Below are 17,091 nucleotides of genomic sequence, written 5' to 3' on the forward strand. Positions count from 1 at the left end.
GGGACATGCGTACATGATGGCAGAATTCTAGGTCACAGAAAAATCACACTTAAAAGGGCTACTACCCATTATCTACCCAAAGTGAATAAATTACTGAAAAGACATAAATGAATGAAACATCACCAATAACACATTACTTTGTGTTTTAACAAACAGGAACAACTCAGGCAGATGGAAAACTGAAACCACTTTTCACTACAAAGTCACACAACTCCAGGTGCTTCAACAGCAGTAAATGCATTGCTTTACCTGTGACTAAGGAGGTTTTCAGAACTCCTACATGGCAGCTGACATTTTGTTTACATGAAAGGACCTTAAATGTTAAAACCTACTGCAAAACACAGCCTTATTCATCTAGTTATTTAACTCACAGACTGAGGTATCATTAGAAACGACTGCCATTTTTACTCTTGCAAGCTACTTCCCCACCAAACCATCAATAATTTAACACAGTAGAAAATACAATTCCTTCAGGTGGCTGAGGTGATAAAGACATTCACTTTTGGACAGTAACTATACACTAAAATTGATCTCAGAAAAGAACAAAACAATGCAGATGTTTTCCAGGTGTGACACTCTAAAGGTAAACATTGCATGACCTGTTAATTTAGTCTACGAAAATGCAACTGAAGTCATAATGAAAAAGCAAGGCGGCAATACCGATGCTGACTACAGCACTGTCAGACAATGCTGTCAACCAACTGTACTAGTGGCCACGATCATATGAAAAAAGAGGGATGTCAGTTGACTGATGCATTTTTATTGACTGTCCCATTTCAGAATTACAAATATTTTCCACTGGCATTATAGGAGACTTTAAAATGCCATTTTTAAATAAGCATATGAAGATGCATATAACAATTATTTTCACTGACACAGTGAAAATGATTATTGTCTGCTTTATAAACCATCCTTGAAATGCAGCAATGAGGTGCTGAGAGTCTTTGATATGTACATAGTTACTGTTTCCTTATCAATTTTTAAGATGTAGTTATGGGATGCTTTCATCTGAAAATTATTTCAAGTTGCTGAAATCTAAAAAGATAATTTAAGAAAATCAAACTGTCTCTAATAAGGAAATTTAAAACTGTAAATTGTGCAATAAGATGTTTGGAGCCAACATAACAACTCGAAATGCAAGTATATCACTTTCAGGTCTATGTGCATCCTTGACAAGTTCTTCTAGTCTTCCCAAACATCACCATATTTGTTGGTGTTAACTGAAAAAAAGAAGAAAATATGTCACTGCACCACACCACAATTTATGAAGTGTTGTAATACATTCAAAAAGTGCATAAATACTCTCAAGTGACTCAAGTTCAAAAGTTTGTCACACCTTAAACACACCCAAAATGTTACTGTGCCTTATATCTACCTGGATCCAAGTCACATGCTGAAAATGAACTTTCAAAAGAAACAGGTTGTACAAATGCCCAGCACAACTCTGCTACCTGCACACTCAGCTCCAGGGTACTTTGCAACTTGAAGGGCAAGGCTAAATACCTTTTTTGCAAAGACTCAAAGAAGGATCCTTTTACACAACAGGTAAAAAAAATGAAACTTGCAAGTCTGACTTCAGACTGTATCTGTGAGTCAAGAGCAACAAGTTATCCCTTATATGAATGACATTAAGTATGTAGCTGGAAAACAGAAACAAGAAAACCAGCTACTTGCGTACACCTGTTTATTCATCTATGCAAAATGAAGTTACAATGTTTAGTGGCATTCAGACCGTATCCAAGGACGGAATTTTCTTTTTCGGTACATTTCACGCTGCTCAGTACACTGCAAAAAATGCTGTTCATTAAGTTTCCCATCATCAAAGAGCTAGAATCTGTTAACGGAGATGTTTCAAAGTTCTAATGTACGGTATCTGAAAATCACTATGACATGCAGCTTCATTTAGGAACCCCATTACTGGGGGTGAGGGCTCTACATTTAACTATTACTTTCATCATCACTAATCAATAGACACTGAAATGAGATGGACCCAAGGCAGACTAATAAAAAAATCTCTTGTGTAGTATAACTATGAGGGGAAAAAAGTTTTGTACAAACCAGAATATAGGGCAACATTTACCTCTAGCAGTCTGGAGCTATCGACTGTCCTATGCAGTTCAGATGCTGAAGTTTGTCTTACACTGGGACTAAAACGCAGAAATATAGCAATAACTCATGTCTGGGTGTGAGTAATGCTGGATTTACCCACAGTTGGTTTGGTTTGGTCATGAGAGCGAAGCCCGCGTGACCAAACAAAGACAACCATGGGTAAATCCAGCATTGCCCACACTCAGACGTGGGTTATTGCTATTATACAATGACATTATTTAAGAAAAAAATTCTTACTTTTCTTAAATAATGTCTTTGTATAAGGGCGACTTGTTGTCCTTCCACTGGCTGGACATTTCCTTGAGCCTTATCTGATGTACTGTGCATGCATTTGGGATTGCGTTCCCATGCATATCCAGTACATCAGTGCTCGGGAAAATAAGCAATGGAGAAAAGAAGATCTCTGTTACTCCGTTTTTCTTTTTTTTTGTTTGTTTTTTAATTTAAAAAAAAAAAAAAAACTTTAGGACAGTTTACGGGTAGGAGAGAAACAGCATGGACAAAATACAAGGGATATCAGGTACGTGTGTTTAGTTTTAAATAACGTAATTGATTTCCCTAGTATTTTGTCCGTGCTGCCTCTCTGGTATGTCCGTACTACAGATTTTATTTTTATTTTTTAAGAAATAAAAATAAAATTTAAAGCCTATACCAACGAAAAAAAAGTCTGGGTGAATGGACCTTTTTCCATTGGTTGGGCTGGCCAATCAGAGTGCAGATTTTGGAATGTTAATGGCCAGTCCTTGTATAACAGTAATTACATATGTGTGGTCAATAGAATTATAAGAGCATGAGGCAATTGGCAAGTAAATATTAAGACTGCAATAATTCCAGTGCATTCAGTAGTATATATTCAAAACACGTTTTTGATATAAAACTACAATAAAACTTTCCTCAGTATATGTGACGGAGCCAATCCTTTTCATCTAACCTCTATAAATATTGTGCAACACACAGTGAAAATGCAGTCAAGTGCTACTGCAGTCCATTTCTTTTGTTTGTGTCTTTCGGCTTTTCCTGGTCAGGGGTCGCCACAGCGGAACTCCGGTCCGCTAATGATTGGTAGTGGATTTTTACGTACCAGGTTACCAGCCCTGACACACAACCTTCAACGAAGGCACGCCCCATTCACGTATGCCTCCACACAGAAGACGCTCTAGCTGAGAATCGAACGGGACAACGTCTTGCTATGAGGTGACAATGCTACCGCAGCACCACCACCGCAGTACACTGCAGTCCATTTCTTTACTGCCGCATATTTCTCTCATTTTGTTGACTGCATCCTTAACCGCTCACATTCTTTGTAAGCCAATATTTGTCAATGAAAAATGCGCATTTCAGTATCTAGTGCCTAAAAATGCAAAACTTTCAGTAACGCTAGTATTAAGTAAATATGTTTTATGTCTGGCATGGAAAGTGATTTCACAAAATTAGTGGGAAAAAAAACCTCTGGGGTTAAGCCAAAGCAAAATATGTGATTCTCAATACGAAAAATAGCAGCCACTGTGCTCAACAGGTGGCGTAAAGAAACTGCACTATTTGTTCTGGGTGAAAACACTGCAAAAGGCTAATGAATGCTAAGTTTGACAAATGAAACACAGCCCCATATATTTAATTGCAGATTTTTGTCCTTAGCCCTCAGCGTTCTGTTTTTCTTATTCTATTTCATAAAAGCAAACATTTAAATTTTCACTGCTGCAACAGAATGTGATTTTGCACAGTGTGTGCAAAACCTTAATTCAAGAGAACAGAAACTTGGCACTGGATCTATAAATTATAGGAATTATTATTTATGAGGTACTCTTAAAAAAACTGCTACATAGTAAGTTTTGGAAGAAACTAATAACAATGCCAAACTGAGCTTCCCAAAATAAATGTAGCGTGCCACAATTCTGGTATACTTCAGGATGTTGCAGTAGATCCATCCATCCATCTATCCTCAACCCCTTTTCCCATTTTCCACATGGGGTTGGGGTGTCACTTCAGCAGTGACAATCATCTTGAGCCAAGGTTTACACCGCCAGGTGGCTAGCCCTGCTAGGATGTTGCTGTAGATCCCATATATTAATTTATATCCCTAATTAATGAACTAAAACACTTAACACTTTAGGTAATGCCCAGAAGGTATTTTCACACATTTATTGTGAAGCAGCGGACTCACTCACACATTTACTGAATCATACTTTGGGGTCTGGGTGAGTAATATCGGTGTCATAATTAATGTCAATGGATCCCATGTATAAAATCAGGAAATATGGAGCCAGAAAATTAAAACGTGTAAGTCCTGGCTGTTAACCGCAATGACCATTAACAGGAAACCCTAGTGAAATGCAATGTAGCCATTTAAGAAAATCGATGGCCTTTACACTTGAAATAAGCCTCAGTGCTAGTATAGGCAGTACAGAGCTGATGGGTTGAGGTTGAGGAAAATCAGTGAAACATTTACTTAGTTTCTGCTTGCAGATGCACACATTAAGAAGCTACTAGTGTTGCTAGTGGGATTTGACAATGGGAAAGAGGTGCATACCAAAGTACCTTTGTCAGCAAATGTGACAGATTATCAAATGTCATAGCACCAGAGGTGGACATGCAGGATGAATTTCAGCTGCAGTTTAAAATGTAACAGGCAGCTGCCTTTATTACAAGTACTGGATTCTGGGGGATTAGACACCTGCAAGTGTCGAAAAATGGATGAGCCCCCCCGATTAATGTCAAAAAAGGAATAAATACAGTTGATGGCTGAAGACAGACTGCAGCAGAAGATAAGCATGGAAACTAAAATACAACTGCAGTTTAAAAGAACTGACCACTTCTTTATCAGAGTGCAGCATAACATACCAGGGAAGAGTGGAAATGACATTCGTCTGCATTCCAGTGTAAAGGATTTGGCATCAGGGAGCTCAACCCTATACACTTTCAAAAAATACGGATGTGGGTCGGGAACAACAGGAGGACTATAAACTGCAGCTTGCTCTTAAACTATATCATTTCTTAATTACAGTTACAGAAAGAGAAGGCAGAGGGCTTGTGTGCACATGCTAGTGTGTGTGTGTGTGTGTGTGTGTGTGTGTGTGTGTGTGTGTGTGTGTGTGTGTGTGTGTGTGTGTGTGTGTGTGTGTGTGTGTGTGTGTGTGTGTGTGTGTGTGTGTGTGTGTGTGTGTGTGTGTGTGTGTGTGTGCGCACTCATATGTGTTTCTGTATTCATATGTGTATATAGTGACACTTTGTTTTAAAGGATAGGATGAAAACACTCCAGTCCACATTTCTGGGCTCTGGCCCTTGAAAAGTACTACATCCTGTTTAACAGCCAAGAGTTCTAAAAGCATTCTAACCCAGAGTCAGGGTTATGACTCAGGGACAGAGATGACTTATACAGCACTTACAGTGGCAGGTGCAGTACCACAACTAACCAATTTGGTAATCATACAAGCACTCAGAGAACTAAGGGTAATTAGCAATTCTAAATGAATTAAAAACAAATTAAAAGGGTCAGTAGCAAGATGTTCAATATACCATTAGAAGCTACTTGTGAGCAAATGTTCTTTTTTAACACTACACTCATGTTGGCAGAAATGCAATAATATTACGTCTCACATTGTACAAGGATGAATTCATTTCTGTCTTATCTGTGGAATGTCACTATGATAAAACCAGACAGGAAATGAGTTTTGTTATTTTACTTCCCCCAAGGTCTGGGGGGAGGACAGTTCCAGTGGCTGGTAGGTTTTATGCCATGGCAAAAGTTTATAGGTACATAATTTGCAGTGCACCCCTTCTTGTCTGCAAGATGTTTTTTTCTAATGTCAGTAACTTGTGTAAGGGTTTCTTGCTTTGGGTACATGCAATATCAGATGATGAAATTTCAAAAGCTGTAAATGCAAACTGTACGTAAACATGTAAATATGTATGTACACCTGCATGTTTAGATACCGGCACGTACTTTAGACAGAGATTGCACCCGCATTTAAACAGGTCTTATATGCAGGTGTGTGCAACTTTGTAGGCATGCATACAATCTGTGCCTGTGTACTTTTATACAATATAAAATATATTTTATACTATATAAAAGTAAACAGACATTTTTATATTTATAGTGTTCTAGTCCGATTATGTTTATGGTTTGATAGCTATGTGTTTTTCTTGATTTTAGTTCTTATCACAGACCTGATGAAGGCTTTATTGCATTAGTTAGCCAAAAGTGATTTGAGTTAAAAGTCTTTTTTGTATATCTTTTTATGTATATGATATGCTTTTCTTAACACCTGATCTTGGAATGTGGGTTGCAGATAGATAGGTAGTGTTTTCCTCAACTAGGATTTAGTTTGATCTAATCAGTAGTTGTGTGTGGGGGTGGGTACTTGCTTTTTTAAAATGCACTTTTATGGCCCTGTTTGCCATGAATAGGCTGGTTTAAAGTTAAACAATATATATATTTTCCACACCTACTTCTAAGTATATAAAAGGTGATGTGTTTAATATTTTTAAAATATTTCTGATTTTTTGTTACTGAGGATCGCTTCACTGTGATGAATAAAAGATTATTGCTTTGAAACACTACCCAGGTTTCATGACATTTGGAAATTATTGCGACTGAGCTCATCAACAAAGTTTTAAGACCGCTAGTTTCTCTGTTTTTTATTTAAGCAATAGCCCATACCTGGATGCGGGTAATGCTGGATTTACCCACGGTTGGTGTGGTTTGGTCACAAGGGTGAAGCCTGAGTGGCCAAACAAAGACCACCGTGGGTAAATCCAGCGTTACCCACACCCAGAAGTGGGTTACTGCTATTATACAATGACATTATTTAAGAAAAAAAAAATACTTACTTTTGTTAAATAATTTGTTTGTTTGTGTCTTTCGGCTTTTCCCAGTTAGGGGTCGCCACAACGGAACTCCAGTCCGCTAATGACTGGCAGTTGATTTTTACGTACCGGCTTGCCAGGCCTGACGCACAACCTTCAACGAAGGTACGCCCATTCATGCATGTCTCCATGCAGAAGACGCTCCAGCTGAGAATCGAACTGGACAGCGTCTTACTGTGAGGCGACAACGCTACCGCAGCACCACCACCGCGGGTCTACATTGTATAATGCCTCCGAGCTGCCCTTCCGCAGCTGTCCGGTATTTTGCTGCAGTTCTGATGTACTGCGCATGTGTATGCTTACACAGTACATCAGAGCTGTATGTGGAAGCAATGGAGAAAGGAAGATCTCCGTTGCTTTTTAAAAGTGTCTCGCTATGTTAAAAGAGTTTAACATAGCAAGAAGCTTTAAAAAAAGCAACAGAGATCTTCCTTTCTCCATTGCTTTTTTTAAAGCTGTCTTGCTATGTTAAACCTGTTTAACATAGTGAGATTACAGCAACGGAACTCTTCTGTTCTCCGCTGCTGTCTAAAAAGACTTATACTAATGGAAAAAGTCTGGGCGACTGGACCTTTTTCCATTCGTATAAGCCTGATTTACAATGGGCAAGCCGAACAATCAGCGTGCCTGTTTTGGAATATTGATGGGGAGGTCATTGTATAATCACTGGTTAAGAACACATACAAGTTGTATGATGATTTAATCTTCTTCTTTCGGCTTTTCCCAGTTAGGGGTCGCCACAGCGGAACTCCGGTCCGCTAATGATTGGCAGTAGATTTTTACAGTGCTGAGGAGCCAGCCCAATGCCCAAACCTCAACGAAGGCACACCCATTCACGCATGTCTTTTGAACGCCACTCGACCACGGGGAGGACATGCAGACTCCACACAGAAGGCGCTCCAGCCGAGAATCGAAAGGGAGAACCTCTTGCTGTGAGGCGACAACGCTACCGCTGCACCACCGCAGCATGCCAGTTTAAATTAAAGGTAAGTTAATATAATACAGACAGGAATTGCAATATGAAACGAGAGAAAAGTAGGCTTGTGGTACAGAGAGAAAGCTAGGGGAGAGACACTGATAGAAGCAAAGTGAGTGAAGAAGGGAGAGCAAGGAGGTGTAAGGTATGAAAAGGTACTTCTTCACATTTAGGAAAATAGTTTATCCTGGGGCTGAGCAAGAACAGAGACAGCTTTTAGCTAGAAAGTCTTTCAGAACGGTTTTGGCGGAAGAGAGGGAGGGTATTGACCCAATGGCTACAAATAAGGGGCTTCAGGTCTTAGCAACATGGTACAAGTATAGACAATGCACAACAGATTTGACAGGTTTGTGGATAGACAAGGGTTTTTGAACACTGTATTGTAATGACTGACTGGGAACACAGTTATGTAGAATGTTTAGTGCCGGACAAGCAGATCGATGCTGTATATGTCAGTTGAATAGGTAGTTCTAACCAATTTAGGCTTTTTAGTGCAGGACATCAGGTCCTTTGAATGTTGGCAATATGACTGGTATAGGAAGAGAGCTAGCTGATATGATGGACCAAAGGAAGGTTGGTATATTGTGTGTGCAAGAGACCAGATGGAAGGGGAGCAAGGCTAAGTGTATCGGAGGCAGTTTCAAACTGTTTTATCATGGTGTGGATGGGAGGAGAAATGGCGTAGGCATTATCCTGAAGGAACAGTATGCTAAGAGTGTTTTGGAGGTGAAAAGAGTGTCAGATAGAGAGATGTTTATGAAGCTGGAAATTGATGGTGTAATGATGAATGTTGTTAGTGCATATGCTCCACAAGTTGGGTGTGCGATGGAAGAGAAAGAAACATTTTGGAGTGAGTTGGATGAAGTGGTGTAGACTGTACCCTTTAGCTGTGGAAGGTGCAAGGTGTGTGACAAAGTCAAGAACATTTCAGGTACTTTGATTAATGGAAAGAAGTTCATTGTTCTGGGATCAGTGGGGTTGTTTATGCCCATTGGATGCTATTGCCCACTGTTGGAGTGTAATTGTCAGCCTTGCTGGGCTTGAACTGTTGGAAGGTGGTATATAGGTCAAACCAGAAGAATGGTGAAAAGAAGAATTATGGGGCATTTGGGGATGTGAGGCATGTTAGGCTTAATCCTGGGGCCCAACATTTCCACGCTGTTCACAATGGTAACACTAGCAGTTTGTTTTTTACTGTTTTAAACAAACCTTATGCAGTACAAGGCATGGAATATGGGCACATTTTGTTAAGGATGGAAAGTAGATATATTATTAATTTTGGAACTTTATGGCCCCATGGGCTTAATATGGAGTTAGATTTACATGTATAGGATGAAATGTTTCAGTATGCATTATTTTATAAATGCATAGACATATAGGATGAATGATTTATATGTATAGGGAAAAATGTTTAAGTATTTGTCAATCTAAAGATGTATAGGTGCATTAGTATGAACTCTTTAAATTATTAAGTTAAATGCAATAGGAATGTAAGGGGTTGCATTTTAAAAGTTTTTTTGATGCACTTTAAATGTTTCTGAAGCACTTTAATTGCTTATGATGCACTTTAGATTTAAATTTTCTTGACTTACTGATTAATTGATCAACTATTGTAGAGCTAAATGTTTTAGCATTTGTTAATCTAGAGATGTATAAATGCTTTTGTATGAACTTCCATTTTAAAAGTCTTCTGATGGACTCACTGGGAAGGATAAGGGAAGGTCTAACAGTGACCACTGTACTGCTGAGTCCACTGTAGTACCCTCATATGAAGGCGTGCCATGGGGAGAAGATTTATCGTTGCCGCCATAGAACCTAAATCTCTTAACACCGCTTCGGCTGTTGGTAACTGGGTCTGAAGGATGTGTAAGATGTGCAGCCTCAAGCTGCGTAACCGGTCTGAAGTGAGAAACACCTGTGACTGTACTGTGTCCAGCCATGCCCCAAATGAAATCTAGAACTTGGACTGGTTGCAGGGCAGACTTGTTCATGTTGATCGTGATGCACAACTTGTTGGCTAACTGAAGGAATGAGTCTCTGGCCTGACATAGTAGATGCTCTGAGGGGGCGGTAAATCATCTATGTACGGAAAGACCTGAATGCCCTGAAGCCTGAGGTGAGCCGCTACCACTGCCATTATCTTGGTAAACACCCAAGGGGGCTGTGGTGAGACTGAAGGGAAGGGCTCGAAATTGGTAATGATTGGCTCCCAGCCAGAAGCAAAGGAACCTTCGGGAGCACCTGTGCATCTTGGTGTGATAGTATGCATACTGGAGGTTGATCAAGCACATCCAGTCTCTGTCCTGTAGATAAGGCAGAATAGATTGAAACATGACCATCCAGAATTTTGTCTTGGTTACTGACAGGTTCAACTGGGACAGATCCAGTATTGGTCTGAGGTCCCCCATATTTTTTGGCACCAAAATGAACCTGGAATAAACTCCGGATCTGGACTGGTCTGGGGGACCGGTTAGATGACTCATTTTTTTCATTAGCGAGTCTACCTGTACTACTGCTTCCTCCTGCTGCATGGGTCGAACGTCCATGAGGGTTTTGTTGGAAGGGGTGGATCCTTGAAGGGAAAGGAATATCCTCTAAATATGACTCGCAACACCCACTGATCTGTAGTGCTGGACTCCCATGCCAGTGTGTGAAGCAACAAACAACCCCCGACTGCCTCCAGAGATGGACATCCAGGCAACCATTCAGGGTTGCTGTCTGGGTTATCCGAGAAAGGCTCTTGGGACCTGAAATTCCTGGGACTCCTTCTGCCTCTAGGGCGCCGTCTATCGTATCTCCCCCTCCCTCTGGGAGACCGTGAGTCCTGAGTATCCCAGGAAAATGCCTAAGACTTGCAGAACCACATCTTCTTCTGGCCTCACTGGTTCCTGGAAAAGGACCTTTGAAGCAGTGAGAAGCATACCCCGACAGCAGACGGTGCCTTCCCATCCTTCTCGCTCTGGACTAAAGTCTCTGACAGTCTTCTCAAAGAGGGAAGAAACATTAAAAGGAGCGTTGGTGAAAGATGCCTAGAAGGGCTCCGAGAACTGACATAAGCGGCCCCAGGCATGACACCAGATGGCAACGACTGACCCCGCCCCCCGTGCATCTCCCTCTGTGGCATGGGACAGCAAATTCATGGACGTGTTGGCTACAGATTTTAAGGTGGCCATTTGTGCATCGAACTTCTTCTTGTCCTCTGCTGACATGGACTCTGGGGTCAACTCCGTGACTTCCTTAACCAGATCTCTCTGGAGTAGAATAATGTGCGCCATGTAGTTCAGCTCCCTCACACCAAAGGTCGCTGAAGCAGACTCACTTCCCAAAGCGATCCAACATCCTCAACTCTCGGTCAGGTGGATGGACTGCGGAACTCTCCTGGGCGAGTTCCTTCTTGGTGGCCGCCGCCACCAGCATAACATCTACAGGGGACCCCTTGTACCAGTGTAATTTGTCTGTGGGGGGGGCTCAGGACCTTGTCCAGGTGCTTGGGTATTGGTTCTATGGTGTTCGACTCCTTCCATTCCCTAGATGTAATCAAATCCACGAGTGGATTGGTAGAGGGGAACACCCAAGAGGTAGATGGGCCCAAGCCGAATGCCTCCTGAAACATGGACTCATCAGAGGTTGGTTTTGGGGCAGACTACCCCCTTCTTTGGGTTCCATGATGTCTCCAAAGAAGACATCCTCAGGGGGTGATCTTGGGGAACCTTCTGAATGGAAAGAGGCCAAGAATATAGCTGGACTGCATAGGTTCATAGGTTCATACTAGGCTATCTGCCCGAGGGCATTTACAAGCCTAGCCCATAGTTTTGTGGCTTACGCCACCCCTTTAGTATGGGGAACTATACCCATTATTTTGCTGTGCCTCTGTTGAGCAGTGACACTGAGGTAATCCCTGGGGTATATCTGCGATCTCCCATCCATTGGTCAAGATTTCTCTTGAACAAGGCCAGCGAGGTGCTCTGCCTCACATATACCGGGATTTTATTCCACAGCATAGGGAGTCTTTGGGTGATGAATCTATCCCTCCAGCACGTCCTATTAATAGCCGTGTCGAGGTTTAAGTCTCCGCCCTTGTGGCTCTGACGGATCTAGATTTTTGAGGTGAAGCATATTCATCAAATCTGGGTTTGACATGGCCTTGTATGTTAGGCAAAGGTCACCTCTGAGCAAGCGGTAAGCGACTGAATAGAGCTGGAGTTCTTTCAGTCGGGCAGCATAGGACAGATGTTTGAGACCCTTTATCCTTTTGGTGAGGAACTTTGTGGCCTCTCCAGCTGCTGCAAGTGTCGGGTCAGATACATTCGAATGGGGCATTGTACTCAATCATTGGTCTGATGAGTGATGAGTATAGGGAGACTATGACCTCCCTTGATCTAGATGAGAATCCCTTCATGATAAGGTGGGCAATGTAGAAGGTCTTCCTAACTACTTTAGCTACATGGGTGTCGAATGACAGACTACTATCAACCTGGGTCCCCAGGTCCCTGATAACTTCTTCTGTACTCAGTGGATTGCCACCTATTTGGTAGCTAGGGTAACCTTGTTTTTCCGAAGGGTATGACTATGCATTTTTGGCATTTAACTTTAGGCCATGGCTCTGGCACCAGTTATCCGTTTCTGTGAGACCCTTCTGAAGGATATCTGTGTCAGATGTGTTTTCTACTATGGCCAGTTTGCAGTCATCTGCAAACTTTGTCAGCCATAACCCTCCTGTGTTTGCTTGTACTTGGAAAAGTAGATGCCAAACAAGAGTGGGCCCAGGACTGAGCCCTGTGGTACACCACTTGTGACAGGCTTTGAGTCTGACATGGCGCCAGCAACTCTGACCCTGTGGGTTCTGTCACTCAGCCAGTTTGCAACCCATCTTGTGATGTATGGGTTAACATTTAAGCTGATGAGTTTTTCAATGATACCAGTGGGGTATTGTATCAAAGGCCTTGCCAGATCGAGGTAGGCTGTATGGACTGCCTTTCCTCATCAATGGCTTTGGTGACTGTTTCAAAAAGTCAACCAAGTTTAGAAGGCATGATCTGCCTTTGACAAAGCCAAACTGGGATGGATCCAAAGTCTGCAAATTCCTATGTCTTTATTTATGAGGTCCATTATGATCCTCTCCATGGCTTTGCAGATAAGGCTTGTCAAGCTAATGGGCTGGTAATTTCCAGGGTCGGTGGAGGCACCGCCTTTGTGAAGTGGGACCACAGTTGCAGTGCGCCACTCCTGGAGTGCGTATCCAGAGGTAAGACTATGATTAAACAGCTGTCCTAGCTGTGGGTTTAATTCCTCGTTGAGTTCGTGGAGCACACAGCCGGGGACACCATCAGGTCCCATGGATGCTGTGTTTTTTTCTTTGGAGAGAGCAGTTCTCACTTGGGCGTTGGAGATGTTTGGGGGCTGCAATCACTTGGTATAGATATCTCTCCTTTTGGGGAGGAAGAAGTTTGCACTGAACCTGTCAGCCAGTATGTTGGCAATGTCTGTAGGATCAGTAATCTTCACATCATTTTGAACTAGTTCTGAGCATATCTGGGAGTTTCCTCCCAGGTTTCTAACATAGCTAAAGAAGGCCTTATGATTGTCTTTTGAGTCTTTAGCTATTTTTCTCTCAAAATTTGCTTTGGATGTTTTTATGAGAGCTCTTAGTTTTTTACTTATAGTGATCAAGGGTGTCTTACCTTTTAAGGATTTTGCTCTATCTTGTAGTAGCTTCCTCCTTTTGTTGTAGAGTTTGTTTATGGCTGGGGTCCACCAGAGTGGACGCTTGCCTTTGGTACAAAGAGTCTTTGTTTTGCTTGGGATTGCCTTATCCATGCAGTCCTGCAGGTGCTGGTAGAAGGCATTTGTAAGTGATTCAGCGGCTTGAGTACTGTTTTCCGTCGGCTTGGGGGGCATCTAGGTCCATGTCTTCTGTAAGGGACTCTGGAGGAGAATCCAAGTGCCTCCTTTTACATGTATGCTGGTGGGGGGGGGGGGCTCCTCAGGAGGGCTCTCTGGGGAGGTCCCGCAAGCGGGTTGTTCCAAGGTCAGAACTTCCTGGAGCATTATGGCTACAGGCTGTCCCTGAGAGGGCAAGATGGTCAGACCTGCACTCAAGACCGGGGTGTCTGGATGGACTCCGAAGATGAAACAGTCAGAGACGTCAACCTTGCGAGAACCCCCTGCACCTCGTCGAATGCAGAAGTGGAACAGACCTCCTGGCTGAACTGGTGGAAGTCATTACCCCCTGATCAAACCAGTGAGTTGAAGCAGAGCCTCTTAGAGAAGAGAAGCAGAGGGGGATACTTTTCTCCGACAAGCTCGGAGCAGAGAACATCTCCTCGGATCCAACCTCGAGGCTACAGCTCCGAGAGCTCAGATCCAATCTAGTCTGATCTGACACACTCAGGGCACTTGCCGGCATCGAGGTACACAGTGCCATCGGCGCCGTCCCCTCGACCCCGACTGTCCTCAGATCCAATGGCTCTGAAACCGTGGGTCAGAACAGAGAAGGAGTAATAGGTCTGAAAACTGTTTGGAAAGCTCCTACTCTGGTGGGACAAGGCCCTGGCAAGACCCCCATCTGGATTTGAGTGCGGATAAATCTCCGCATCATCTTGTCTATTTCTGTTTCTGAAAGGCTCCGGGTGGAGCAGGAGGATGCTGCCCAAGTGGGCTGGGTGAGCTGGTGAGGAGAAGGCCTAGGGGGCGACCGGCTAACAAGAACCTTGGGCTCAGGGGAGAACCTTGGAGACCTGAGCCAAGGTGAAATAGGCCTGGAAACAGGATTATTCTTTGGCGGGGGACCGGCCTCCTTTGAGCGGTCAGGGAAGCGCTTGCGAGGCTGGTCCTTCTTGGCCTTATCCCCTTCCCCGAGCCTCTTAGCATGAGGGTGAGTCTCAGAGGCAGAGGAAGGGGAAGACACAGTAGCAGCCACTGCTTTCTTGGCAGGAGAATGTGGGATGTCCATCCCAGCAGTGGAGGGCAACAGGCCCTTGACAATAAGTTTGTCCCGCCTGTCCTTAAGAGCTCTGGGATTAAACCCAGTGGAAATAGGACAGGGGGACTGGAGGTGAGCCACTCCCAAACAAACCAGGCACAGAGTGTGGCCATCCACCGGGGAAAGCTTATGGCCACACTCTGTGCATCTCCTGAACCCAGGCTTTGGGGCGTCTGCCATGCCTTAGCCTGTTCAAACAACACACACACTACCACGAGAAAGAAAGCAGGGGAGGAAGACAGAAAAGCCTACCAGAAAACAACTACGAATAACCCCGTGAAGGTACAGAAAAAGTTAGGAATGAAAGGGATAGCTAGAAAGATATCAAAAGCTAAACTTTTATGCTGTAAACTGCAATGGAGCTTGGACCATGCTGCTTCCTCTCAGGCGGCAAACGAGATCTGAAATGAGAAGGGAGACAGAGGCATTATGGGTAAGGGGAGGAGCATGGAGCTCAGAGCTGTAACTGGAAAATGCGGCCGTGTCAGATCTGATATGGATCCGAGGACCTACAGGTCGAAGACCAAATGAAGCAAACTACTTCAGATCAAAAGATAATACAAACACTGAGAAACTGGAAGCAGTGTTTTACGGATATGGACAGTAAGATACAAACAATGAATATGTTTTAGTCTCTCTATTACACACAGATCGGGTATATTCTTATCAACCAGAGAAGGTTGTGGATAACAATTAATAAAGACTTGAAGGATTTTATCGGGGATGGGCAGAGGGCAGGAGTCAAAGTGGGAGAAGTTGATCCTTCCAACAGAACAAGGTGATTTGAGATTACCTGATTTGAAGGGGTACTTCAGAGCTACAAAGTTAAGGCTTCTCTACATAGCACAAGCAGAAAACTATAACTCAAAGTGAAAACAGATGATAATGAAACAAAGAGGAAGCTCAAGAAACGAGGAGATACTGGAATTTTGAAAGTAGCTCATTATGGAGAACAAAAATTCCCTTACAGAATATTACATCCATAAAGTACCAGAAAGTATTCTAAGAACTAAAAGCCAACACAAATGCAGGAAGGAGGTTTTGCAGACAGGGAAGAATGCAATTAGGGATACAAACACCAGGCAAGAGGGGGCAAGAACCAAGGTATTTGGAGCAAATAATTAGAGAGGAAAAGGTAATAGAATGGAAAGAGGCCAAGAATATAGCTGGACTGCAGGCTAGAGGTTAACATCAAAGTATATGCAAAGAGAAAGGAATAGGGGGATTCTAACTCAAAGACCAGCACTGACAGTTTTCAGTAGAATCTAGAACAGAAGCTGCTATTAAAAATGGATTATTAGTAGGGAATATAAAATACTGCAAGATAACAACAGGAATCAGAGAAGGTTAGAAAGGATTGGTAAGAGAGACTGGATAAGCAATTCACAAAGAAACAATGGGAGGATATATGTATGGCTCCCAAATATTCAACAAAGTCTAGAAGATTTACGATTTTGTTTGCATAGCTATTTTTATATCTCAAGCAGACTTGAATTTTTTCTCAGGTAGATTGCAAATGTTGGAGGTGTGAATGGGAAGAAAGAGCAATTGGGAACATATTTGGGGGGGGGGGGGGTGTAATGCACTGGCAGACTTTAAAAATTCCCTGCAGACTACTCTTGTCAGAAATACTAGGTGAGCTAATTGGTGCAACTAAGGAAATTATTTTTTGAGCTGTGATAGAAAATCAGAATTGCTGACTTTAATTCAGGTTGCTGCTAAAAAGCAATTACTAGAAAAAGAAAATCGAAATCTAAACCAATTGTACTAGAAATAGTAAATATAATAAAAGAGATGAAAGAAATGGAAGGGGGAGCTTTAGAAAAGTGAAAGAGCAAATCACATAGAAAAACATGGGAATTGTGGGAACAATACACGCATCATAATGTTTTGGAGGACGGATGAGGTTTAAGGGAAGGCATGAATTTAATGAGCTGTGTACTGTTCTGTATACTGATTATATGTGCTGTATGACGTTTAAAACTGGAAATGTCAATATGATTTGTTTTCATTTATATAACTGTATTATCACCTATGTAATAAATAATTCAATAAAGATGTTTCTAATTAGAAAAAAAACAAAATAATTTCTACATGAAGGGGATCTTTTTCTGGTATAGTACTAAGGAACTGTTGAAGTCTATCATATGCACTCAACAAG

General features: G+C 42.4%; 1 protein-coding gene across 2 annotated transcripts in view; it reads right to left on the minus strand.

The window, feature by feature from the left end:
• Window positions 1–744: 744 nt before the first annotated feature.
• OCIAD1 (OCIA domain containing 1) overlaps window positions 745–17,091 on the minus strand; it is a 686,887-nt gene continuing 670,540 nt past the window's right edge. For both annotated transcript variants that reach the window (XM_044055722.1, XM_044055723.1), the window contains one exon: window positions 745–1,220. In XM_044055722.1, coding sequence (XP_043911657.1) covers window positions 1,183–1,220 — 38 coding nt within the window. In that variant the 3' untranslated portion in view covers window positions 745–1,182. The remainder of the gene's footprint in view (window positions 1,221–17,091) is intronic.

This window comes from Protopterus annectens, chromosome 14.part0 (genome assembly GCF_019279795.1).
Source record: "Protopterus annectens isolate FY-2018-M chromosome 14.part0, PAN1.0, whole genome shotgun sequence".
NCBI classification, from domain to species: Eukaryota; Metazoa; Chordata; order Ceratodontiformes; family Protopteridae; genus Protopterus; species Protopterus annectens.